Here is a 27689-nt window from a genome sequence, read left to right as displayed (position 1 = left end):
ACCTTATGGCAGGCATTCTGCTAACTTGAGAAATGTTCTGGACACCAGGAATATATGTAAGATTTATTCCTTGTCCTCAAAAAGTATACATCTGAGCTTAGGGCAGGACAAGAAAGGCAGGCAATGTAGCATAGTGGTTCAGAGCACCGACTTGGGATCAGACTGCCTGGATTTGAATTCTTATTTCACCACTTACAAGCTAGTGTGACCTTTAAGTCTCTGTTTCAGTTGTCTCATCTATAAAGTGAAGATAACAGCAGTTTCTACTTCACTGGATTAAAATAAATTAATGTGTATAAAATACTTCGGTGCTTGGCAAATAATAGGTATTCAATGTTTGTGTTAACAATTATTTTTATAGAAAATGAGGTAACTTGGTGTGTACATCAGGAAAGGATTAGAAAATTACTTGATGAATTGGTGGGTAGTGGCAGCACAGATCACAAAATAGTTTTAGGGGGGATAAATAAAAGAATTAGTTTTTAGAAGCATATCCATAAGCAAAACCCAGGCCATGTACTATTCAAAGAAGAGACTTGTTGACTTACTTCGTGTGCGTGCACACATGTATTTTGTACCATAGGCTAAAACCAGCCTATAAACTGATCTACAAGCAACATCAAACTTTTAGAATTTATCCAAAATAAATTTTTTGCCTTGATAACAATTATGAATCATTACCCATTAATTTATTGAAATCTCTTTTAATCAATTTATTACCATAATATTTGTGATATGGAATAGTACAGTAATGCCTCATTGCTGTAACCACACGAGCAAATGAAATGTTCCACTGAAAGGAATTTTCAGGTTACTAAAGTTTACCTACCAGGCACCAAGTTTTTCTTAATTTTTTACCTCAGCCTTTTAAAAAAGTTCATGCCTTAATAAACACAGTATGTCAATTACAATTTAATCTTGTGGAATCCTATAAAATTTTACAGGTAGCCCTGTAGCACACACTTGGCTCAGCTCTTATTTTACTGATTGGAGACTGACTTTCCGACAAGATAAAGGACTTGTCCTTGGTCACACCTTGTGGTGGCAAATCCAGGGCCTGAGCCCTCTTCTCTTAGTAGAGCAGGCTTTCCAGTGTAACGTTAATGCCTCCGATTTTTCAGTATGTATCTCACTGTCCTGTGCTCTTACAGTACACCTGGTCCAAAAAGGAAACAGCAGTGTGTGACACCGGATAATGAGAATGACCTTGGAAGTGTTGCGAAATGGCAAGCTTATCAATTGCCTGAGACTTGGCCTTCTCCAGTTAGGCAGCTTTTATCTTTAAAGCATTTGGAAGTATTATTTTGAGATATCCTTAGGAACTGTTAAAGTTGATAGTACTGTTTGAGACTATAATGAAAGGCTCAGCTACTCTGCTTTTCTAATTATCTAATGTTCTGTGCTTCGCTTCCAGCTGTCACTTCTCCTTGCTGTCTGCTTCCACCAGCTGGTCTTACAGTTTCATGTTAACTGCTTTTATCTGTTGTCTGCTAGGGTAGAGGACAGACAGAACGGCGCTAATGCTGGTTTTGCTGCTTACTAGATTGAGACTTTAGGCAAGTTAATTAACTTCTTTGAGTTTTAATTTTATTATCTTAAAATTGGACATTATAACAGTTCCTACTATATAGGATTGTTGTAAAGATTAGGAACTATTCTCAGAGTTGCAAATACAAATGCTGTTTTCTATTTTATTTCCAATATTTTCCTAGTACTAGTCAATATTTAAGTAACCACCATAGCTGCAGAAGCATATTTAGAACTTTAGAGAATGTCCCTTTATTAAATTAACCAAGCAGTTGGAGCCTGTCCCTCTTCGTGGCATCGTTTTATGTGCAAACGTCAGTTGAGAAGATGACTGGTACCCAAGAACACAAACGAGCACTTCCTGGTAGAGGGCAGCTCGCATGCCTCATCAGTGGCATGCTTGACAAGGTTGTTACAGGCCAAGGCCTTGCTCAGTCATAAGCTAAGAAACAAAACAAGTTCCATTTTAGAGACATGGACTTACATCATGCAAGTTCTCCAAAGCTGTTTTATAAAATACCAGTTTCTAAAACCTGTAACTGGTAAGGGACTGAAGCCTACTTTCTTCTGGCCATTAAGGTTTTCTCTCTATAAGCAAGCCTCAGGAAACCAGCTTAGAATCAGAATGCTAGCTTATTCATTTAAAGTAAGGTATATAAATGCCAAGGGGACAGGACATGCCCATCTTCCAGCCAGTACTTCCCTTCCGGCAGAAATATGCATGCGAAACCAGAGCATAATCAGGAGGTGAGCAAGCTTGGCACCTGCATCCCCAAGCAGGTCCGTAGCTGCCACTGGAACTGGTCCCTCTACCCTAGACATTAGGTGGGAACTATCCACATTTGCCTCTGGACTCATTGCTGACCACCCACCTAAATAACACTTTCCTGGGACAGATTCATACATGCAGTCAGGTTGTACTCTGTCCTTGCTGGGCTTGCACCTATGATGACTCTTGTTTCTTGGCCGTTTTCTGCTTTGACTTATTCTATGTTGATTGTAAAGTTTAACTCTTAGAGGTTCCTGGGGAACTTCACTGCACTTTCCATAAACACACAGAACTGGCTCTTCCATTCATTGAATTGACTTGCTGTTAGGGAGCAGCCTCAAACACCCCAAGTGTGTTTACTACACACGGCTGGTCCCAGACTTCTCTTTGAAGGAACCCCAGTGATCTTCCAAGAAGTAATCTGTTCCTCATGAGCCTGACCTCTCTGGGCAGGCCGAGGGATGGAGAGGAAGAGAGAATGGAGTCATCCCTCTATGATGTTTGTCTGTGACAGCCTTTCACTTTCTCGTCTGTGACCTGTCTCTGCCCTCTCACTTCCCACGTTTGCCGCTGGGAGCACACTGTCTTCCGGCTGCCCGTGGGCTCTCCGCATTCCCTCCAGCACACGCCCCAAGCCTCCTTTACCGGATCTGTGGCATTTTCTGCCTCTCAATTAGACCATCTAATTCAGAATAACCTTTTTTCTTCTACTTCGCACGAAAACATCCATCTTCTTAGTGTTTAGTACCCATTAGAAAAAGTGGTTTGATTAAACTGTAGGATTCAGGGGGTCATGGTTGTATCATGTATTGACTATGTTGTAAGCAGTTTGATTTCTTATTTTTGAGAGCGCGAGCCTGCGTGCACATGCGTGCAGTCAGTGGGGCGGGGAGGGGGGCGCGGGCAGAGGGGGGGAGAATCTCACGTGGACTCCATGCTGAGCGTAGAGTGGGGTTGATCCCATGACAGAGATCATGACCCAGAGTCCACGCCTGACTGACTGAGCCACGCAGGCACTTCCAAGCAGTTTGATACTGTAACTGCTGCTATAGGAAAGTTCCTTGAAAAGGCTTTGGATTCAGGAGCTCTTTTTAACTTGTCTCCTGCAAATCCCTGAGGTTGGGGCTGGGCTGGGCTGGTATGGGTACGGTTTTCTTTGCTTTGCATATTGGGTTTCTCTTGTAAGATTTAATATGTAAGATTTTATAGCTAAAACGAATTTGAAGACTACCAGTTGGTTATCTGAAATATCCTTGAGTAACATGAGTTGAGGATTGTGAAGTTTTGTAGTCTCGCTTTCCATGCAGTGTTTCTTTACCTCAGCTTTTCCTGTGCTATTTTGAAAATGTACTGAAAAAGTCCTTAGTTACTTGTAAATTCCTTTTCTTAAAACGCTGCTTTGAAATAACTTTCTGCTCATCTTCAGTGTTAGAGAAATGAGTAAAAAGATCAGCATGATTTCAGTGCTGTGCTCTGACCTGGGCTTAAACTCTGGCTCCACCGGTTCTTTATTATGTGACCTCAGAAAAGTTATGTAAGCTCTCTCTGCCTCCTGGACTTGCTCATCTGCTAAGTGGGCGTCCTCACACAGGCTGCTGGGAGATGGAGAGTTGACCGCGTACGCCCTGTGCGTAGAACGTTCTCTGCTCGGTGTCGGGTGCCAGCAGCAGCAGCAGCATTGTTCTCAGGAACTAGATGAGCCCTGGGCTGTACTTAGGAGTGTTTTTCAGCATTTATTACAAATCTGCGAAAGTTGAAGAGTTTTCTAATTATGGATAATTGTGTATTTTCCTTGAAAGAGTTTAAGTGTTCTGATTGACCTAACGTTTCTACTCTACTTGCAGTAGGATTAAGATGATTTTATTCTACACCTGAGTCCCAGCATACTGGCTTTCTGTTTGACTCAAATTCCTGTGTTCCTTTTAACACTGCTGCTCTGAGATGGTGGCACAGGAAATGAAGTATATTGAAGTTGGAGGGAGTCAGGTACTGTTACAGAGTCTGTTAGGATCGGAAAGAAGTGCTGGTAAAAGTTGTTTTTGCCAGGATTTTGGTAATTGAAAATATACATCAAAAAGAGAATAAAAAAGTCTTAAACTGTCTGCTTAGAAATTCTCCAAGAAACTAATCCATAAAACTAATCCAGTATTTCAGTAAGGCATAGGATTCAGGGTTACTATAACAGGATATATGCAGTACCTGGTGACTTATAAAAAATGAGGGATGTGTTCGCATTTAAGCAGGGACTCAAAATGTTTCTTTCTTTATATTGTCATTCTCTGGTCATCAGATCCTAGTTCCAGGAGGAAAGGATCGGACCAAGGGGAAAGGTACTGCTCCTTCTCAGTCTGTTCTCTTGAAGTTTCCCTGGAAGCCCCACTCAGTGATTTCTGCCACCTCTAGCTGCAGAAGAGATTGGGAAACCGGTGTTTCAGCCGGGCATTTAACAGAAGGGGGCGGAATGTGGATTGAATAGGCAGCTATGGGGGGCGCCTGGGTTGCACAGTCGTTAAGCGTCTGCCTTCGGCTCAGGGCGTGATCCCAGCGTTCTGGGATCGAGTCCCACATCAGGCTCCTCCGCTGGGAGCCTGCTTCTTCCTCTCCCACTCTCCCTGCTTGTGTTCCCTCTCTCGCTGGCTGTCTCTGTTAAATAAAATAGAATAGAATAGAATAGAATAGAATAGAATAGATAAAATAAAATAAAATAAAATAAAATAAAATAAAATAAAATAAAATAAAATAAATAAAGGCAGCTATGCAGTACTCTGAAGAATAGCTTTCCCTCGGGGCACCTGGCTGGCTCAGTTGGAAGAGCATGCAACTCTTGACCTCTGGGTTGTTGAGTTCAAGGCCCCACATGGCGTGTAGAGATTACTTAAATAAAAAAACATATATATATATGTTTTTTTTTTTTAAGAATAGCTTTCCCTTGAACCAGCAAGAGCACATCAGAAACGTGATTGGCTGGGGGGTGAGGGGTGGGCCTGGATGCCTCAGTGGGTTAAGCATCTGCCTTCCCCTTGGTCATGATCTTAGGGTCCTGGAATCGAGGGGAAGCCCCGAGTCTGGCTCCCTGCTCAGTGGGGAACCTGCTTCTCCCTCTGCCTCGCCCTCCCCCTGCTTCTGCGCTTGCTCTCGCTCTCAAATAATTAATTAAAAAAAGAAATGTGATGGGGGAGGGAATCCTGTTCTCAATAGCAACAGAAACTAGATGTTTTGAGACTAAACCTAGCAAATCACAGGAATCATGGCTGGGGGAAAAAAAACTGAAAAAATAAGAGACATAATGTGTTTCTAAATCTAAAGACTTGATAAAAATATCTGTTCTCTACAAATTCCTCTCTAAATTTGATGCAGTCTTAAATTTTCAACGTTGATAAAATGGTTCTAAAGTTCATCTGAAATTTTCCACATCCCACAAAACTATCACAGTTGGCTAGAGATAGGCAGACAGACTGACTGGACAGAGGAGTCCAGAAACAGATCTGTTTATATGGAAATCTACTAGATAATAACAAGTATTTCAAATCAGTAGAGTACGAGTGGACTGTTCTCTACCTGCGTTTTCCAGCACTGCTCTAGATGGGGGGTCACACCCGAATACCTACTTCGGGAAAAGGTTAGATCCCTAACTCCAGGCCTTGGCACTTGTTTAAAAAAACTCCTCATGTAATTTTAATATATAATCAGGGTTGCGAACCCGATGTAGATGATCCTCCAGTTGACAAAGATTTAGCTAAAATACTTTTTTCAGAGTAAAATTTTTGGGCTCCATCACTTGTGATTATTACTAAGATTATTTAATAAAAACAGTAATGAAAGTGCCAACTTAGAGTACTTTACTGTTTCTTTTCAAGGAAGTATACTAGATTTTGCTCCCAATTGTCTCTGTGCCCTTGGGGTGGAGTTTGAGGCTCCATAGCCTGTGAGTTGGGCAGGGCAAGGACACTCCAGGGTGGTGTCTGGGAAGGTAACATGATAGACCCCAAATAGTTAATCTTTCGTTTGCTTATTTATTGGAATCCATACCAGGGAAAAAATACTTCGTTTTTCCGGTATGAATTGGTAACTTCCCCAAGGTCTTTCCTATATTGGGTACTTTTGCTACTCAGGAGTCCTTTTTGAGAATACTTGATAACTGATTTACCTTCTAAATATGTTCTGTGTCCAATACAGATGGAACTACAGGAGTATTACGTATACACACAGTGCTTTTAATGCTCTTCTAAATAATGTTATTAAAGCCTTTTCAGAGTCCCAGATGATATTTTTAAATATTTCTCCATTAGTGTGAATGCTTCTTGGAGGACTGCACTTTGCCTGATTAATCTGGTAAAATCCTCATGCATGTAGCCAGCAGTTTTCTTATCTGAGAGGCATGGCTTCTAACGCCAGAGCCAGGCATCATCAGACTCATGTGTACCATGAAAAGGATTTGTGTGAACCTTATCCTCCTGCCAGATTCAGAAAATATCCAGTAACCCATATGTGTCTTTCTGGCTTTGAAACTCGATTTCTTGTGAAGTTGGTAGGTGTCCATTGTGCCTAGCAAGTGATTCCCAACCTGTTTTCCAGTGTACCTCCTAATCTCTGGTGATTTCAGGAGCTTCACAGTTCTCAAATTCACAGCATTTAAATGTATTTAAATGTATAAATATATTTGCCATACAGCACTGTGGGGGAGATTATAGCTCCAGAGAGGTGTCGTTAGACTTCAGAAGGGTAATGGAATAATTAGAATACTTTGTGTGGATCATTAAAAACTGCACCTAAGGTACTTTGAATTTTTTAATTAAAAAAATGTGTGCAGTAAGCTAGTATATCGGAAAGTAAATAGAAATTAAGTATGCCTTACCACAGACTGTAGGAGATAAAAGTGCCTTTGAGTCTCATTGTGCACATTAAGACCTGTGCGATATTTTTTTTATTTTATTTTATTTATTTGACAGAGAGAGGGGCAGCGAGAGAGGGAACACAAGCAGGGGGAGTGGGAGAGGCAGAAGCAGGCTCCCGGCAGAGGAGCCCGATGCCCGATGCGGGGCTCAATCCCAGGACCCTGGGATCACGCCCTGAGCCGAAGGCAGACGCTTAACGACTGAGCCACCCAGGCGCCCCACGTGTGATTTATCTTAGAAATTATCAGATGCTTACATAGAAAGGCAACAAAATACAGCATTTAGTTTTTTGTCTTAATTCCCACAGTGTTAGTAAAAACTAGAGCAGAAAAAGATCATGTCTCCTGTTTAAGTGGTCATACTGGATTCAGCTGCTCTGACGGAGTACATGTTGGGGGACTTTTCCCCAGAAATATTCTTTGGAGAGAAGAGTTTTTCTAGGAGACCTCCACGTGCACATGTATCTGTGCCGTATTTCCCAGCCTCTGGGGTAGACCCTGGATGCTAAGCAGCAGCCCAGGAAAACTACTCTCTGTGACCAGCCCCAAACCCTTACTTCATTCTCGAAAACGAAGTCCCTCTAAAGGAGACACCAGTGACTTGAAAAAAGGCCCGAGGGTAGGTGATCTGTGAGGTGTCCTAAAGGCACAAGTCTATGAGACTCCTCTTCCGTGGAAGTCTGACACAGGTGGTAGGTGCTTGTTGCTGCTGTCTAGGTGGACAGACCAGCAGGATACTCCCAAGTTCCAGGTGCTTAATGTTTCCACTGTGGTGAGCTCTCTTTCGTTCCAGAATTGTTTTGTTTTTGCTTTTTTAAGATTTTATTTATTTCAGAGAGAGAACACGAGAGCAGGGGGAAGAACAGAGGTAGAGGGAGCTGAGCACAGAGCCCGATGGAGGGCTCAGTCCCGTGACTCTGAGATCATGACCTGAGCCAAAATCAAGAGTCAGATGCTTAACCTACTGAGCCACCAAGGCGCCCCTCCCCCCACCCCGTTCCAGAGTTCTTCTAGAACTCTTCATGTATAACTTGGCATCTTTGCATACCTGCATCTTTGGTTCCCGGCAAGATAGGGTGAAAAAAAACTAAAGACCTGTGAGCCCTGGTCCGTTCTAGAGGCTGTGATACTCCTCTGTATACATTAGGAATTCCAGATGAATGGCCATTCAGAAAACCTATTGGCTACTATTTATTATTCAAAACGCTAAGTGCTTTCTAATAGTTGATCTCTTGTTCCCTAGGGACATTCCAGCTATATCACACACCTTGACTGGTCCCCAGACAACAAGTATATAATGTCTAACTCAGGAGACTATGAGATATTGTACTGTAAGTATGAACGATCACATGCCGCTGAGACGCGTGGGTCAGGGGCGCGGGTGAACAGGCTGTGCAGAATCTGAGTTGTGCAGAGAGCGCAGGCTGCCTCTCTGACTTGACAAAACATGTGTTACTCTGAGCTAAGGAATGAGAATTGCAAATGTGGTTCACTTCCCCAAGAAAGTAACGAATTAACTTAATGTATGTGGACATGTCGTCCTAAGAAATTACTCAGGGAGATTGCTGCTCTAATATGGCTTTGTAGTTAATGTTAAAAGGAACACTTGGTTTTCCTTTTTAAATGTGTCTTAACATTTTTCAGTGTATGGATTATAAATACAAGTAAACATGGCTAGTCTGAATCAAGATACACTTTAAAATACATTTGTACACAGGCACTATGATTATACTTCCTGTTTCTAAATTTAAAGGGGACATTCCAAGTGGCTGCAAACTAATCAGGAATCGATCAGATTGTAAGGACACCGATTGGACAACATATACCTGCGTACTAGGCTTTCAAGTCTTTGGTAAGAACATGACACCTGATGGGAAAAGATGGTTTGTGGGGTTCTTACAATAATTACTTGTTTAAATTTCTAAATGAAAGAGAGTCTGCATGTGTTCTTCAGTGCTATCACTATTAATGCCAGATTCAGAGAAATTAAGTGTATTAGGATCGAACCAATGTGAAGTTCTCTGCAGAATCCAGCAGATTTTTGGTCCTCAGTAAGTACGAACGACACTTGAAAGAAATATACATAATAGCAGACTGCCTTCCCATTTTTTTCCTTCAAGTGAAAACAAGTATTTTAATTTGTAAAGGCATTTCAAAAATAGCTTTATTGAGCATACTACATAATTCACCTACTTAAAAAGTACAACACAGTGGTTTCAGAACTGTAGTGTGGCCATCATCACTAATTTGAGAACATTTTCATCACCCTAATAAATCACCTACCCAATTAGCAGTCACTCCCCACCCCTCCCTCCCTCTGCACCCACCAGCCACTAATCTACTTTCTTTCTCTAATAACCTGCTTATTCTGGACTTTCATGTAAAAAGGTTTTCAAGACTCATCCACGCCGTACCATGTGCCAGCGCTATCAGCTGACCGGCACTGGGGTGGTTTCTGCTTTTCCACAGGTATAAATAATGCTGCTGGGCACAAGCGTGTGCAAGTTTTTGTATAGACAGGTTTTCATTTCCCTTGAAATATACCTAGGAGTGGAATTCCAGAGTCCAGTGGTAACCCTGTGTTTCACCTTTCGAAGAACTGCCAGCCTGTTTTCCAAAGTGGCTGCACCATTTATATTCCCACCAGTGACGTATGGGGGTTCCGTTTCCCACATCCTTGTCAGCAGTTCTTACGCTCTCACATGTGAATGTCCAGGTGTCCCAGCACCATTTGTTGAAATAGAAAGGCATTTTCAGTAGACATTATTTAAAATTCGGGAATCATTCCTAATCTGAGGTTTTAGATATTTCTCAGTCTTTCCTGTGGCAGTTTTCTAAGCCTTTCCCAGTCTGGGGATATCCTTCTGAAAAAGTTACAAGACAAATGGAAAAGTTAAGATAATAAAGCCTTGTCTGCAAAGAACTAAAAAGAGATGTTCTACTCAGTAGTTTGGATGTGAGGGGGGACATCAATACTTAAAGCAGTGTCCAGAATATTAATACTTTCCATTTAACAACATCTCTGCCTTCTGACAGTGGGGCTCTCTCCTCCAGTCTGATCGTAGATCAGAACAGTTCTCTATGCTGTGTACATTAGAAAAATAATCCATTATAGGTCCCTGTGCTAAACACAACTGCTATAGAGATGGAGGAGAGTACTGGGCTATGAAGAAATTAAAAAGAAAATAACTCTGACTCGCCCGTATACAATTTCATTATTCTGGTTGAAACTGAAACAATAGCTAATAACTGCCGGTAATATTTACTTAAGAGAGGTCAGTTAAAAAGTGTTTTGACTTGTTTTAGCGAATTTACCAAAAACTTCTTTGTTCTCTGGAATAGCACTGAACCACAGGAGGCTAGCATCTCAGCCCTTCTGTATTCCGTAATTTCCATCTGGTCTTAATCGGGTTTTGTGCTAATTACGTTGAACATGATCACAGTGCCTCATAATGATTCAGAATAATTAAATTTGTTATATCCCTCGACATAAATAATAGTTCGATGAAAATTCTGTGGGATAGCATGGTAGACTAGTGGATGGCCTATGCATTTCCATTAAGGTAAGAGAGAATCTTGGATGTGCCTGCCTGAAGAGAACAGCAAAGAGTGTGTACGTTTTACATAGCTTCCCCAGAGTCTACTTTGAAGAACGAGAGCTGTAGCTTTGTTTTTCTGCAGCTTGCTCTACAAATAACAGAATTTCCCCTCCCAACTAGAAACTTTAAAAAGGAAGAGCTTATTTGCTGAGGTGAATTAAGCCAAAACTATTTGTTAGCGCCACCTGCTGGTTACTAGTGAGTACTTTTGTATCTTTAAATTTTCCATCTTGAGGCTATTTTCACTGAATTTTATTAGATTTGGGGTAAAACTTCATCCTTTGAAGTGTTGAGCCACTAAGAAATTTGTAAGGGAAATGTCGGCAGCGAAGTTTGAACACAAATGAAAATAAATAAGATTCTAAAACCCATGTGGCATCACAGTTATATTTTAGACTAATTTTTCTACACCTTTGTTTCCATATCAAAGGCGTCTGGCCAGAAGGATCCGACGGGACCGATATCAATGCACTGGTGCGATCCCACAACAGGAAGGTGATCGCTGTTGCTGATGACTTTTGCAAAGTTCATCTGTTTCAGTATCCCTGCTCCAAAGCAAAGGTAAAATTAATTTAATAAAAACTAGTGTTGTAGGGCCTTTTGTCTGGGGGTATTTGTGTGTGGATGATGAGATGTGTAGAGTTACTCCTCACTGCCTGGGAAGCTGTGGGGCCCGGCGGGGGGCCCAGCGCCACCCATAAGCATCCAGGCCAGCACTGCTCGTTTACTCCTTCACCATTAAGGTCAAGAAGAAGACTGTTACAGGAGACAGCAATGTTTTATTCATGTCGGTTTATCAGTAATTTTTTTTTAGCAGATATTTAAATGTCTCCTGAACCTACGAAGATATTTTGTTATACATACAATCAATATTACAAAGCTCCTGGAGTCATTTCCTAAATCACCTCCAGTCCTGCCTGCCTAGTACACTCTCCCCTGGCCGTCTCAGCAGAATAGTTACTAAGCTCTGACAAGTATACAAAACTGACATCCAGAAGAGACTATTTATTACGTTATTTTTTTAAATACATGGTCTGACTGTATGGGTGTATGTCCAATTACTCTGTTTTGTTTCTCCCATAGAAATAGGTATTAAAAGGAAATTACTGCTAGCTCCGTTCCTCAGATTTGCTGACTCCGGCTGTGATTTGAATTATCTCCCTTACCTAGTCGCTTCCATTGCTGTAAGCAGGCAGGTAGAGAATGAGTTTAATTTTCTGTCTGATTTGTTTCTTCCAGGCTCCCAGTCACAAGTACAGTGCCCACAGCAGCCATGTCACCAATGTCAGTTTTACTCACAATGACAGTCACCTGATTTCAACCGGTGGAAAAGACATGAGCATCATTCAGTGGAAACTTGTAGAAAAGTTATCTTTGCCTCCAAATGAGAGTGTAGCTGATGGTACTCTAACCAAAGCCCCCATCTCTTCTATCGAAAGTGTCATGCAGTCTGATACTCCCACACCACCTCCTTCCCAGCCCTTAAATGAGACAGCTGAAGAAGAAAGCAGAATAAGCAATTCTCCCACACTTCTGGAGAACAGCCTGGAACAGAGTATGGAGCCCAGTGAGGACCACATCGAGGAGCAGAGTGAAGGGGGCAGTGAAGACCTCGGTGAGCCTATGTATGAGGAGCCATCCAATGAGATAAGCAAGGAGCAGAGTGAAGCCCCTCTTAGTGAGGACCAGCAAGACCCCTCACCCCTGTCTTAACACCAGGACTTCAGTGAGACTCTCTCTCCTCCTTCAGCTGCATGGGATCTTGTGACAGAGTTCAGGTAACAGGCCGGGGAGTGATGGAGATCACTCTGGGTGGAGAGCTGGGTTTCCACACGATGTTTTCAGTAGTCTTACCTGCAGTCTCTCAAGTGCGGCCGACCTGAAGGTTCGGTTTGGTGTGTGTTGAAAATTAACCAAACTTTCAATAGCAGGAAAGACTGAAACATTCTCAGAAATTACCGTGTATGTAAGTGGTATGATGTAAATACTGGAAACAAAAAACAGCAGTTGAATGGATTTAGAATCTGAACAAGTTTTCTTCAGGAACAACCCGAGGCATCACAAACACTGTTACTCATCTACTGGCTGAGACTGTGCTTTTTTTTTTTTTTCCCCTGACGCAGAAAAATCAGAAGAAAACACCACCACCACCCCCCAATGCTGTCTTACTGAGCTATCCTCCCACCTCAAATGTCTAGTGGAAATTTTTTAGTTAAAAACTTCAGTATTGCCACGTGCAGTGGCGTTGCCTTGAGTCCCAGCACCGGTCCCTTCCACGACCGCTAGATGTCCAGATGTGCTAGTCCGCTGTCTGGTGCTGCCTTTTCTAGGTCGTCTGAGGAACAGTCCCTTCGTTTCTTGTGTGCAAATCTGTTTTAGAACTAAGAAAGCAGTGGTTTGTTAAAGAGCTTTTAATGTATATTAAACCATTAATACTCAGAAATAATGGATTCCTCCAAGGATTCCTTTATTGGCCGAAACATTGTTTGGCATTCAGGTGAATGGAAGAAGAAAAACCGCATGCCTATAAAACTAAACTGTAAGAATTACTTGGCTAATTTTAGCTTAGCCTTCTTCATAATTTGTTCCTTTGATAACAGGAGAAATATACAGTAAGTTTGAATTGGTGCTTGAAATTCATTGGTTTAATTTTTATACAGATTATATTGAGGGATAAGACTCTGAAAATTACAAATTCTTTTTTATAAGTATGAATAACAGTCACAGTAATTTTTTTATAAATTGCATACTTAACAGACTTGCTATATATGGTAATTTTTCTCTGGTAGAGTTGCTGTAAGCCTTGCAGTTCTGATGTGGCTGTCCTCTGCTATTTGGGGCAATGCATGTATTATGCATTGGATAGTTTTTTGTCAGATGACTGTTTTTCTTAAGTACGTTTCCTACTATAATTACTGACAAATACGCATTTCCTATATGTTTGTTTGTTTATACATTGATTATAAAAAAAACTTTGTTGTGATTTATTTTTTAACTTGCTGAATTTTTTTTTGTTAGATCATGTTTAGAAACTTTGAATGAGTTCAGAAGTCTTAAGTATGCAAGTGTTTACGTGATTGTGCCATTCCAAAGTGCATCAGAACTGTCATTCCCTTCTAGTATCTTCTCAGGAGTAATACAAATCAGGTATCTCATCATCATTTGGTAATTAATGTACAAACTCCAGTGAACTCCCAAGGACACTCACATTTATATTCACATGCTGTATGTAAGGGTGTGGGTATGTGTGAAGGGGTGAGTGTAGACACTCTGTTCGTGTGTATCTATATAGGAAGATATACGCCACATTGAAAATACTCAGTGTATATCTCTATGTGTATAGGTATATGTCCATGTATATCTCTTTCCTTTTGTTTACAGTTCAAAAAAAACCTCAAAGTAGTTCTCTTCAAAAGAAGAGCTATAGCTTCCAAGCAATCCATCATCTTTTTTCAGTATGTTCTATACATAATTATCAGGCATATGTACTTGCCTGTTAGCAGTGTAATTAAATCATCAGGGCAGCATGTGCTATTCCCTGCGAGAAAAATACTGAGATGAACAAGTAGTTCCAGAAGAAAAAGCATTTCTCTAAGTACCTGGGCGCTACAGCTCTCCATGATAAGCAGGGAGTTTATGCGGGGACACCAGTCACCTTTGGGGTTGCTGTGTACAATGAGATTTATAATCGTGATACTTGGGTGGTAGTTTCAAAAGACACTACTAACGCGCAGAAAGCGTTCCGGCTCTAGCGCTGGCAACTACTGTTTAATGGTCAATTAAATCTGTGATAATGGTTGCAAGTGGGTGGGATTATGAAATTGTAGATGTTTTTAGAAAAACTTGTGAATGAAAATGAATCCAAGTGTTTCATGTGAAGATGTTGAGCCATTTCTATCATGCATTCCTGTCTCATGGCAGAAAATTTTGAAGATTATAAAATAAAATGATCAAAATGTTCCAGGTGTTTTTGACTCTTACTTCATTTATACTGCTCGTTTCCACGACTGTCCAGTTATCAATCAGCTGGCTGCCGCTGGGGAGCCCCCCGTTCTGGTCGGAATGAGCTCCACCTCATAATGTTCGAGGAAATGACTTCTGATGTGTGCTTCCACTTACTAGGGGAATAGCTTCATTTTAATGTCATGTCTACACTTTTTCTCTAATGTTTAACATTGGATAATCCTGGCGATCCTGGTTACCTGCCTGACCGACTCCTGTCGCTGCCTCCGCGCTGTCTGCCTTTGTGAGGTCCTGTCCCTCAGCAGGGCCCCGCACGCCCGGCTTCCTCCGTCTCTCCCGCGGTGCATAGGGACACAGCCTCTGCGCGACAACCATAAATGGGCTGCTACGAATTTTTCTTTCTGAAAAATCAGTTTGGGAGCATTCCATACATTGCTTAGTTTTAAAAGCATGGAAATGATGGGGTTTTTTCATCGTTACCTTATTCATCCTTGGTGACTATGAACATATGTTCCCAGCCCCTCCTACACTAACCCCTGAGAGGCTACCCTGGGGCAGGAATTTCTCTTCTACCAATTCAGAGACAAAATGGCTTGACAGGCGTCAGAACAAACCCAATGGACAAAGTGATTTTTCCTCTCAATAAAAAAGATCCAGAAAGGGGAAATGATGAAATCGATTTTAAACACACCGATATGTTTGGTATAACTTCTAGAAGGAACTAGGTTTCCAGCTTAAAGCTGGAACTGAAATGAAGGGAGTGAGTTTAAGAACATGTTTTTAGGACAAAGATGACAGGCTTCAAGAGCAGTTAGGGAGGACCTGGGCCAAGAAGAGCAGCCAACGGAGGAGCACCTGTGTGGCCAAGCACGCCTCCAACAGCCCCGGCCTTTGTGTGGTGCTGGGGGAGCGCTACCCTGTAGGCAATGGGATGGGGGGGGGTTAACCAGTGGCTCATGTTCCTTTACTTAGATAACGGTCATGCCAGGATGTCATGTTTTGTAACTTCAAAGCTTATGCTTCTGCCACCCATACTAGGAGAAAGACTGGAGGAGTGCCACAGGGGAGAAAGGGACAGAATCTCAAGCAGGCTTCCTGCCCAGCGCAGAGCCCGACATGGGGCCCGATCTCAGCACCCAAAGATCATGCTTGAGCCGAAATCAAGAACTGGACGCGTAACTGACTAAGCCACCCAGGTGCCCTGAGAAAGACCTGCTTTAGAAATGGGGAGGAAGGAGGAAAAAATGAGGGTAAATATTCACGGAGAATCTGGAAAGGAGCTAGGGAAACAAGAGGGCCTGTGTCCACCTCCATCTCTATTCCAGGAGGGGTGGGGCGAGACGCCACCCACAGTGACACTGCACCTCTGTCCCCAGCACGGAAGCAGGTGCTGCCGGAGGAGCCTCTGCCTGGACCCCAGGACTGCAGTCCTCAAGGACCACGGAAAGGTCTCCAGGCCTTTTTACCAAAAAATAGATGTAACCCTTTGTAAAGAGGCAGTTCTTGCTCTCCTCACAGGGTCTCAGATCGTGTTAAATGTTCTGCTAATCGGCTCACCTTTTCCAAAGAAAACCTGAATTTCTACTCTACGGTCATTAATAAGTCCCTACAATAACAATGCTCTAATATAAAGAAGGCAAAGGAATAAAGAGAAATAATCCCAAACGGAAAAAAAAAAGTGTCACTGACTCCTCTGAAAATGTCAGCCTGTTTCATTTCTGTGTCCATGGGTGACATTCTCCAGAGACCATGGCTTCCTGAACTGAATACATTTCTGTTGGGTTTTGTTTTCTGCTTTAGCCAATCCAGAAATCTGGCAGAGAAACTGGTAACACTGTATGTGGACAAAGACACGAGATGGGCGAAAACAAAACACAAGTGCTCCACGGCTAAAACGGCACCCCCGCACACCCAGCTGCCGTTCAACAGTAAGAGCTAGTCCTTCACGTCACCCAGCTTCCTGTATGCTAACTCGTTCGGTTCTTCCAGCAATCCTAAATTTGACTCTCTCCATTTTACGCACAAGGCAACTTGAGGAACAGAGAAGTCGGGTCACACCACTAGGAAGAGGCTGAGCCGAGACTGGAGGCCAGGTCCTCCTGCCCCTCGAGTCCCTGCGGCTGCCCCGTGCCCCACTGCTAGAGTACCGCGGAGGGGTCAGTCCTGCCTACTACAAGGAATGAACTAGGTTAAACGAGCTGAAGTGCTGAAGAGCCGCGTAAGGAAAAGCTACAAAGCGACTCGACCTGAAAAAGGCCGCGCTGGGCTCTGAACAGAGGCACAAAGCTGAAGGGACCGTCCTCATGCACAAGTCCCCTCTCCTGCCACCCCCGCAACCAGAGCAGAGGGCCGAGAAGCTTCCAGGCCCTTACACCATCCTGTGGCACCTGCTGCCAGCAACTGCCTGCTCTTCCCGGCTTCTTCAGCCACAGCCAGGCACATGTGTCCTCAGTCCCTAATGTTCAGTTTAAACCCGTTTGTGTGGAGACGCTGCTCCCTCGTTTTCCAACCTTTGAGCAATTTCCATTACGCTGAAGAACTTCTTTCTGTCATTAGCCAAGAGCACTCTCCACTTTGTCCTCATTCCCCATCCCACACTTCTCACCACAAGCAAGCCTGGAGGCCCTGCCAGCCCCGTGCTCAGCCAGAGGGCTTTGATCTTGCACCTCCTCTCCCTCGGCCATGTAAACATGTCCTGAAAATAGATTTTCCTCGGGAGCCACCCATCGACCGAGATGAATGCGCATAATTGCGGTGCTGATGGCTACACAGCTCAGTGGGATTACACAGAATCGGCTCCAGAGGCAGGTTTCAACTCCTGGCAGTTTACTTTCACCAGATCTCACTAAAGGAACCGAAAACGGGGCAGGGGTAGAAGAAATGGCCTCAGGTAGGAAAAACCACCTGTTCAGCAAAAAGCAAAGCCTTCATACCTGGTCATCCTGTGTCGTTCTTGACGTTCACGTAGCCACCGAGCCAGAGCGCATCCTGGGAAAGGGCCTGGAGCCTGCCCCTGCCCAGCGACGCCCCTTCAGTCCCCACTCGGTGGGGCTGACTTGGAAACCTGGTCGGAGCGGGGAGACCGGAAGCTGGCATTCTCTTACCGTGTCAGCTGCAGAACACTAGTTCCATGAACAGAACTGTAAGCCGGGAGTCCGGAGAAGCCAGGTCCCCTTCCTTGTATAGACGTCAGTCTCTGCTGCAACTACGTACTGCGGGGCCAGCACCCTCCACGCGGTCGCCTGACTCCCAGGGTGCACGTATGGGACTGGGGCCAAGGGAGTCGTCCACACAGCAGGGGTGTGCTCCCGGGCTGCGACGGGCGGGGAGCTGTGCTGGGCTCAGCGGGGAATCCCACGACGAGACAGACACAGCCCTGCCCTCAACGGTGCACGTGACCTAGGAAGGTTGTAAAGACAGGCCTTGTATGGTCTAGAACTGATATATGGCAAAGACAGGTTCCCCCCAAAATTAGAGAATGAACTACATGCTGTAAGTAGTCTATGATTTGAAATGTGAAAAGTAAATATCCTCACTAAGGAATCTTGGATTGGTCATCTACGGAAACCACCCATCCATTGCTTAATTCTATAACAACATCCAAAAGGTTAAATTTTTATGTTTAATAAATGATGTGGAAACCCTGTAACAGAACACTAAAAAAGAACTACTGACACGTGAAAATTCAGATGGAGCATAAGGGCACTCATTATACACAGAGAAAAAAGCCAGTCTTGAAAGCTTACAACTATATTTCCATTTATATAACGTTCTTGAAATGACCCAACTATAGAGGACGGATTAGCGACTGCCAGGGGACAGGGCAGAAGGGAGGTGGGGGGACACACAGTCCGCAGGCACGTGGGTGGGGCCGGTGATCACACACGCGAGCACCGACACCCGCGCAGAGCGCACCGGGTCTACAGTGCGGGTCGCGCGGCACACCTGTTCCTGTCGCGGCGGGTACAAGTTCTCTCCCACCTCACCCCCCGGCGACACTGAGGGCAGGGCTCACCGGACTCTGTCCTATGCCTGAAACCTGCTGTGAGTCTACCTATTTCAAAATACAAAGTTTAAAAATAAGGATGTAGGAACCTGACCTTCCCTCGATGCTTCTGAAGGGAATGTGGAGGAAAACGGGCCTTAATGCAACAATCTCTCCGGGAAACTCCTGCCCTGTGCCCTTGAGCTGCTCCGCCTACAGGTCACGTAAAACCTTGCCGCTCGTCCAACCGCTCTCCACGCGGGGCCGCCCCTGCTCCCACGGGGCGGGGTGCGGGAGCATTCCTGGGGGGGACCCCAGGCTTAGATTCTGGGACGACGCTGAGGCTTCACCTGCTGGAGCGCCCCTCCGAGGACACACGCCGCGGGCCAGATGGCCCTCGGGGGTCCTCCCCCTTTGCTGGGTCATCCTGCACCCCCTGCCTCCTCCTTGTTCCTGGCTGGCTTCCTTCTGACTTATGTGGAAACTCCCTTTCTTGGAAACCCTCTCCTGAAACCCTCGGGGGCTTGGACTGAATCACCTTCCCTACTCAGAACTAATGACAAGAGAAAGAATTCCGCTGCTTAGCCGGCCCGAGGCAGAACGGAGATTAGGTTATCAGACTTTCTCCCTTGAGAGTGACAGGCCCCGGCTTCGGCGGCAAGATCCATTTTCACGAGGCCCACGATTTGCTGCCCACCAATACCTCATCGCCAGAATCATTAGCAGGAATGTTTGCCAGGCTTTGACATTTCCATTTAGAAGATGAATTCATTCTGAGTTGAGCCAGGAGCCCCCCTCTCTCCTGGAAGAATGTGTTAAGACACAGGCCTCATGGGACCCTGGAGCATCGGGAAGATCCAATCCCATCCCCATGGCACACTGGGTCAGCCCTTCCTTGGAGGCAAGGAAGGAATTTGAAGAAAAAAAACAAAAAAAACAAAAAAAAACGAAGCTGTGACAAGAAAGCCATTTTTATGGTGGGCTCAGGTTGAGTGTAGGTCTCCCCGTGCCGCCCCCTTCCCGCCCGCCTCCCGGCTCTCGGGCTGCACGGAGAGGGTAGGGCCTTGCCCACCCGGAGCGCCTGAGTCCCAGGGGAGGCGCTCCCTGGCGAGCTCCGGCTCTGCCCCTACCTGCACCTGCTGGGGGACCAGCTGTAACAGCGCCGGCGGCCGGACTCTCCAGAGGACTGGCTGGAGCCATCACCACAATCATCCGTGTTTGCACTGGAGGCGACGAGCAGCACGACAGATTGCCAGGAAAGCGAGGGAAGCCTGCAGATGGCTCTGCTCATAACGGAGGGCCACCGCCGCTGAAGTGGTTTCTATGGGAAACCCACACATGAAAACAGAAGAAAGTTCTTTTAAATTAAATCACAGTAATTAATCACCTTTTTAAATTAAGCATTATCAAATTTAAACACAGGGATTTGTCGGGGAGGGCAGTCAGGAAAGCGCAGACGTGGCCGGTTTCCCCGGGGACAGCTACGGACAAAGCACAGACCTTTCTCAGGTACGGCTCTGAGCCGCGGCTCTTCACTCCTCCCTGTTGAGTCAATGTCAGGGTCTGTTCTCTGCCCCTCATTCCACGGTGTGAGGGACACACACTGGTGAACACAGGAGGACTGCCAGGGCAGCCTCCGAGGACACGGCCATCCCCGTGCCACACCACAGAGCCAGCCTGTGGTGTGAGCGACACGGGCCATCACTCCTCCCTGAACATCGTCCTCTGCTGACACCACCGGCTCCAGGCTTCTGGCTTCCCTCCTCCCTCCCTCCCTCCTTCCTTCCCTCTTCCTTCTGACGTGCAGCAGAGCACGCCACCCAAACACGTGCCACTCTGGTACGAGGGGTCGGAGGGAAGCTGGGTGCACAGAGAGCCTTTCTCGGAGCCCCCGTACCTGCCCACAGACGGCCGCTCCACCGGGAACACAGACCACCCCCCCCGGGAGTGTCTTCAGCCAGGGCAGACTGACGACCATCACAGGAGAGGAGACTAGAAATGGATGCCACTTCCTGACACACTTTGTCACAAACTGTCATACCCCCATCCGTTTTTCTAAGGGCCCCTTCATCTTCCCTGAAAGTCATTTGCTCTCCCCTAAGAGGCTTTCTTTTATTCAGGGGTCTCAGCCAAGTCAGAAGAATGGAAAAAAGTGATCTTTCCTCCCCTCCACATCCATCTTCTTTCCTATTTTTTAAAGCTTGGTTGGGTGGGACGCCTGGGTGGGGCGGCAGGTTAAGCTCCTGTTTTCAGCTCAGGTCACGATCTCAGGTTTGTGAAATCGAGCCCCGAGTTGGGCTCCATGCTGCGCGTGGAGTCTGCTTACGATTCTCCCTCTCCCTCTGCCCCTGCCCACCTCCCCCCTCACGTGCGAGCACACGCACACACGCTCTCACTCTTAAAAAAAAAAAAAAAAAAAATTGCTGTTTAGGCGTAACTTACGATACACTGCGCAAACCTTAGCGCATCTGTATCCACGCACACGTACGTATGACCCACCCAGATGAAGACCTAGAACAGTCCCAACACCTGAGTTGGCCTTGTGACCCCTCCTCCTGTCAGTACTCCCTGACAAGGCTAACCTCTACTCTGACCCCTGTCACCATGGATTAGTTTTGCCTGGTTTCAACTTTTACACACATGGAATGTTCTGTTGTGTCTGGCTTCTTCCATGGAACACTGTGTTCCCCCTGCTCTTATGCCCCTATGAGCCATCACGGGCTCCTTCCCTCCACACCCACTCTGGAAATAGGGGTGTTTCCCCCATTGTCTCCTCACTCACGTAGACTCCCCGGCAGTGGAGCAGACACCATGCTTTCCACTGCCCCTGAATCCTGCTCACTCTCTAATTTATGCCTCCAGACCCAACTGCCTACCAGAATTCTTTACCTAGAAGCCTCATGGACAATCCATTTTTCCCCAACAAAACATGGCCTGCTCTGTTTATCCCCAGTCTTATACCTTCACTCACCCAGAAGCCAAGCTGAGTCATCACTGGAATCACACACACACACACACACACACACACACACACACGTATGTTGTTCATGACCTGGCCTGAGCCTCCCTCTTTAGTCATGAGTCCTGCCATTCCTCTCCCACCTCCTCACGCACATCCAGGATGCTCTTCCCTCAGGCCAAATGCACCTCCCCACCGTGTTCTCCTGGAAAGCATCCAGGCGTGCACTATGATTTTAAACATTGCTCCCTCCCCTCACCCTCCTGGGCCCTGGCTCTGCCTCTAGACAGTTGTGTTGCACTTTGGTTGGGCTCATCATTCTGGGAGCTCTGGAGGCCAGAGACAATGTCACCTCTCTCCGGTCTCTCCTGCCCAACATAGCACCTGGCACAGAGCAGTCAGACAAAGAACAGTCTGTGCTGAGGGTTCCTCATGGTGACAGTGGGGCAAGTCCCCAGTCTGACAGGGAGATAGCGTGCCTGTCCTCAGATAACCCCAGATCTGCTCACAGAAAAGCCTTGTGGGAAAGGACAACAGGACACCTGATAGGCCATAAGGTGAAGAACATACAAGTCAGGGACACCTGGGAGGCTCAGTCAGTTAAGCATCTGCCTTCAGCTCAGGCCACAATCCCAGGGTCCTGGGATCAAGCCCTGAGTCAGGCTCCCTGCTCGGTGGGGAGCCTGCTTCTCCCTCTGCCTGCCACTCCCCCTGCTTGTGCTCTCTCAAAAAATAAAATCTTTAATAAAAAAAAACAAACAAACAAACATAAAACTCGTGAGGAGCTAGAGACAGCCCAGGGAGCGAGGGAATCAGGAAAGAAAACAAGAAACAAGACTTTCAGAGCCTTCTCAGCAGTGGTGGGGTTGGCTGGCAGCACCAAGAAACCCCAGGCCTGCGCGGCTGTTGGGTACAAAGCCTAAGGCACAGCTGTCCTCACGAGCGGAGTCAGGCCGCCCCTTCTGGTTTTAATGGCAGCACCCTCCCCTCCCAACCCACAAGGCCTCCTGGGAAGACCGTATCTCACCTGACTTTCCAAGACCTCCCCGAGGCCTGCCCAAGCCGGCCCAGGCTGGACGGGCCACCTCACCATTCCTTAACTTTGGCTCCCACCGTCCCAGGACACATTTCTGCATGTTACACACCTCAACCCAGCCCCGGCAGTGAAGACTTACCCCAGCCCTCGGCTGCAGCCGTGGCCTGCCTCCCCCCGCACGATCCTTCCTGACGTTCACTCAGGGGTGTCAGGATGGCCGAGTGGTCTAAGGCACCAGACTCAAGCTTCGTTTCCCTGACGTTCACTCAGTAGGTCCTGACTGAAGGAGGGTTGGGCAGACACAAAGTTACAAACCGGTTTTCCAAATGACTGTTTCTTCAGGAGGACATAATTCCAGAGGAGAAAAGGGAACAGACACCAAGTATAAACAAAGGCTCTTCTGTGTGACTCTAGTTAGAATGACAACTAATTGAAAGCAATTTAATGTTGGTTCACGAAAGGTTAATAGGATTCGTGTTTTGGAGATGCCGAACGCAACACAGACTCAGCCAGAAACACAAATCTAACCTTTATTCTCTTTAATTATTCGGTCAGAATAATTTCCTGGGAGCGGGTTTAGTCTCTGGATGGCTTTAATTAAACACCAGTGAACTTTGAAGTTGACATCAACTCATCCAGCTGCAACTCAATTTTCAAATTAATCTGCTAACACGGAGGTTTTGTGGCCAAAGCAGGGGAGAGCTATGGGGGAGTAGGAGATGGGCTTGGAGCCTGACAGGTATTAACTGATTCTGGAACTTCCTCCATCTTTCCCCCACCCTCTCCGATGGCAAGGCAATTCCATAACCTGTGCCAGGGCCTAAGGAGAGGGGCTCGGGCTGAGCTGAGCAACCAAGCCACCTCCTTTCTTGGCTTTTCCCACAAATGCTGGGAACAGCAGACCCCTGTCCAGCCCACCGCCCCCTTCCCCCGGCCGCCGCCCCGTGCTCTACTTCTGCCTCCTGCCCTCCTCGCACATCTCCCCACTCCAGAGACATGCTGAGACATTTAGGAGTCCTGGTGTGGCCCTCCTGTGCAGAGGTGCCTTAGGAAACACTCCTATCACTGAGCTGCCTGCATTTCAGCGGGTCCCAGCCTCAACCTCCCCTTGTCTGCCTTCGAAAACCCAGCTCCCTGATTCTGTCAGCTATACTTGATGGCCATGCCCAGGCCCTTTTCCACTGCTGACAGGGAGGCGACCCCACCGCCTGCTACAGCCTGGGGCAGCATCAGCCGACTTCCACCAGAACGTGACATTTATACTTGGCCGACCTAGCTTGCGCATGTTGGGCAGCGTAAAGGGCCAGTGCTTTGGCCTTGAGGTACACTGACGTAACCATGACAAAGCGCAAGGTCATGGACAAGGTCATGGACAAGGGAAGGCACGATGTCCCAGGAGGGCATTGTCAGAACTTGAGGGGAAAAAAAAGAAAAAAACATTATCTAAAGGAATGCCATTCCCAGCCACTCTGCTTGCCCTGTTTCCATTAGTATTTGCAACAATTCCCTTGGAAATTCATTCTAACCGACTCCAGACCCTGAACAAAAGCAGCATCCGCCCACCCAACACGTCCTGACGCAGCACGGCGCCCCATGCATCCGGGAACCACACAAAGGTCAGGTTCCCGATTCAAGCTTCTGTAAATGACAGCAGCCAATGGCAGAAAAGGGAAATGACCCATCCCACTCCTGTCCCCACCTTGGGAGGTGGCTCAGCCATCCCAGTTGCTCACTTCATGTAACAAGAGCAAGGGTCAGTTGACGCCTTCACAACAGCATGCGTGACCTACTATGGCCAAAGAGCAAGAAGTTTCCCAGAACAGAAGCCACAGCCAGGGTCCCCCCACCCGCACCCACCCAGGGGCAGCCTGTCCGAGAGCACCAAACCCCACTAGTCACATGGAGCCCCCAGACTGGGACAGGTGAGGGATAACAGCAGAATTCCTAACAAAAGAGTTTCTTGGTCGTAACGGTTTATCAACTCTAAGACACTGAGAGAGACCCTGAAAAGGACCTAAAAAATGTTAAGGTGTTTCCTTAAATACGATCACAGTGCTTGCTTACAAAAACAAAGGATCTGATTCATCTTTGGGTCCGTGGCACCGAAGAGCACGTGCGCTGGCACAAACAGCAGGTAGAAGCAGAGGATTAGTGGAATTCCGTGATAACTGTGGGTCAGAGGAGCCCCAGACAACCAAGGAGGACGGCCAGTGACCCTGACAAGAAGAACACTGAGGAAAGGACCCCACTTCCCAACCACACCCAACATGGGCAGTTTTGGATGCTGAAGAGTGATGCAACCCAGGGACGCCTGGGCGGCTCAGTTAAGCAACTGTCTTCGGCTCAGGTCATGATCCCAGGGTCCTGGGACCGACCTCCACATGGGGCTCCCTGACCAGCAGGGAGCCTGCTTCTCCCTCTCCCTCTGCTGCTCCCCATGATTGTCAATCTTAAAAAAAAAAAAAAGTGATGCAGGGATGCCTGGGTGGCGCAGTCGTTAGGCGGCTGCCTTCGGCTCAGGGCGTGATCCTGGCGTTCCGGGATCGAGTCCCACATCGGGCTCCTCCGCTGGGAGCCTGCTTCTTCCTCTCCCACTCCCCCTGCTGTGTTCCCTCTCTCGCTGGCTGTCTCTCTGTCACATAAATAAATAAAATCTTTAAAAAAAAAAAAAAAAAAAAAAAGTGATGCAACCCAGAATATGTGCAAGGTGTCAAATACATGTATTAATTGCTGACAGCAGGTAGTATCACAATTTCTAAACAATGAACCACGCCCCTGGTGTAACCTCTAGCTACTGAAGGTCAAGGGGTCAGAAAATAAGAGGTTTGCATGGCCTGCAACCATAAGAACAGTCTAAAAGACGACTTGGGGAATGGAAACCTCAACACCAGACACACACAACAACCTGTGCTCCTTCTCCACATCTGCCCCCAAGGCCTGGCACCGAACAGCTGACTGCCCAATGAGGGACACCTGACCCAAAAGGAGCCAAAGATTTCTCCTGAAATTTGAGGCTGGTTTCCAGTGACTGGACAACCATTTCCTACCATGTACAATGAGAAACAGAGAATGACACAGCTGCACAGCCAAAGGGTGACAGAAATGTCAACCACCTTGGTCCCATAAGTAAGACCTAGGAGGCCCAGCTCTGCTTGGGTCCTGGAAAATCCTCTTTCTGCACCGGCTGGTTCTAATACATCTCTGGGACTTGCGATCAGAGATCTGGCTCACACAGGAGTCAGCAGAGACCACTCCCGATGAAGCCAGCCACATGGACCAATGACACTGACAGCATTCTCAAAGAGCAACGAGACATAAGCGGTGAAGGACATGAATACACAGTTTACAAAAAAGGAAAATAAAAATCTTAAAATGAAAGGATTTTAAAAATTAAATTTTAAATAAAAGATATTCAGGGCCGCCTGGGTGGCTCAGTCTTTAAGCGTCTGCCTTCAGCTCAGGGCATGACCCCGGCATTCTGGGATCGAGCCCCACATCAGGCTCCTCCGCTGGGAGCCTGCTTCTTCCTCTCCCACTCCCCCTGCTTGTGCTCCCTCTCTCACTGGCTGTCTCTCTGTCAAACAAATAAATAAAATCTTTAAAAAATAAATAAATAAAATTAAATTAAAGATATTCAATATATCACTAATTACAGTAGAAAGACAATCTTTTAAAAAAAGATTTTATTTATTTGAGAGCGAGAGAACGAGAGAAAGAGTAAGAGCAGGGGGAGGGGCAGAAGGAGAGGGAGAAGCAGGCTCCCCACTGAGCAGGGAGCCCGAGCAGGGAGACCTGAGCTGAAGGCAGACGCTTCACCGACTGAGCCACCCAGATACCCCTAGAAAGATAAGTGAACCCAGAGAACTGTTATCACTTACCTGATTGGCAAAGATAAAAAAAAAAGTCTGATGGAGCATTTTGCTGGCAAAGGGAGGAGAAACAGGTACCCTCGTCACAGCTGAGCTAGAATGTACGTTGGCACCGCCTCTATTACTGGGGACTAGCTGTCAAAATTGGAAACACACACTCCTTTGGGTTACAGGCCTCACTTCTGAAATTATCCTACAAATACATTCGACAATATGTAAGATGTGAGGGAAAGATCATATATTAAAGCAGTGCTTATAAAAGCAAAACATTTAAGACTAAATACCCATCAAAAGGAGACTAGTTAAATAAACTCTGGTGTATTCATAAGATGGAATACGATTCAGAAAAATGAGGCAGAGAACAATCTCTAAACTACAACTGACTAGTAGGAATGTACAGTACCATTTAGGCAGAAATAAAACAGGCAGAGAAGGAAAATGTATCCATGTATATAAACAAAACACATCTGAAAGTAAACAGAAGAAATGAAGGTAGAGAAAAACAAGGTAAGCAAAGAGAGTAAAGAAATACTCAGGGGCGCCTGGGTGGCACAGCGGTTAAGCGTCTGCCTTCGGCTCAGGGCGTGATCCTGGCGTTCTGGGATCGAGCCCCACATCAGGGTCCTCCGCTATGAGCCTGCTTCTTCCTCTCCCACTCCCCCTGCTTGTGTTCCCTCTCTTGCTGGCTGTCTCTATCTCTGTCAAATAAATAAATAAATAAAATCTTTAAAAAAAAAAAAGAAAAAGAAATACTCAAACTGACGGGGCATGTCAATAGGGCACAGAAGCCAAATTTGGGGTGCACTGAAGCACTGGAATGAATAATGACAGAGACAGTGATTACACTGAATGAGGAAATCACACTAAAACTTCTGACAGGGGAGAGGAGAGCTCATCTTCACAGGGAAACGTCAACAACGTAGAAGGAATGACAGAAAAAGAGAATCGCTTTTTTACAACCACCTTAGTAATAAACACTTCAGTCAAGAATCACCAATGACTCCTACACTGGGTGTAAAACTGCTAAGGACAGGATATTCCCAAATATCACCCCACAGATTACTTATTAATTACAAAGGGGCAAGGGT

General features: G+C 46.0%; 1 protein-coding gene and 1 long non-coding RNA gene across 19 annotated transcripts in view; one reads left to right on the top strand and one right to left on the bottom strand.

The window, feature by feature from the left end:
• Window positions 1–14749, top strand: part of EML4 (EMAP like 4) — a 212908-nt gene extending 198159 nt beyond the window's left edge. For all 18 annotated transcript variants that reach the window (XM_057309381.1, XM_048222888.2, XM_048222886.2 and 15 more), the window contains 4 exons: window positions 8434–8521; window positions 8944–9042; window positions 11220–11350; window positions 12029–14749. In XM_057309381.1, coding sequence (XP_057165364.1) covers window positions 8434–8521; window positions 8944–9042; window positions 11220–11350; window positions 12029–12502 — 792 coding nt within the window. In that variant the 3' untranslated portion in view covers window positions 12503–14749. The remainder of the gene's footprint in view (window positions 1–8433; window positions 8522–8943; window positions 9043–11219; window positions 11351–12028) is intronic.
• LOC125283194 (uncharacterized) lies at window positions 9323–27310 on the bottom strand. The gene is made up of 3 exons (XR_007190871.2): window positions 22872–27310; window positions 19868–20058; window positions 9323–18151 (listed from the first exon to the last, which is right to left on the bottom strand). It is a non-coding gene; the product is annotated as an uncharacterized LOC125283194 (long non-coding RNA).
• Window positions 27311–27689: the final 379 nt, after the last annotated feature.

Source organism: Ursus arctos, unplaced genomic scaffold (assembly GCF_023065955.2).
Source record: "Ursus arctos isolate Adak ecotype North America unplaced genomic scaffold, UrsArc2.0 scaffold_8, whole genome shotgun sequence".
NCBI lineage: Eukaryota > Metazoa > Chordata > Mammalia > Carnivora > Ursidae > Ursus > Ursus arctos.
Note: the sequence above shows the minus strand (reverse complement) of the source record. Positions and strands in the feature narration are given on the sequence as shown.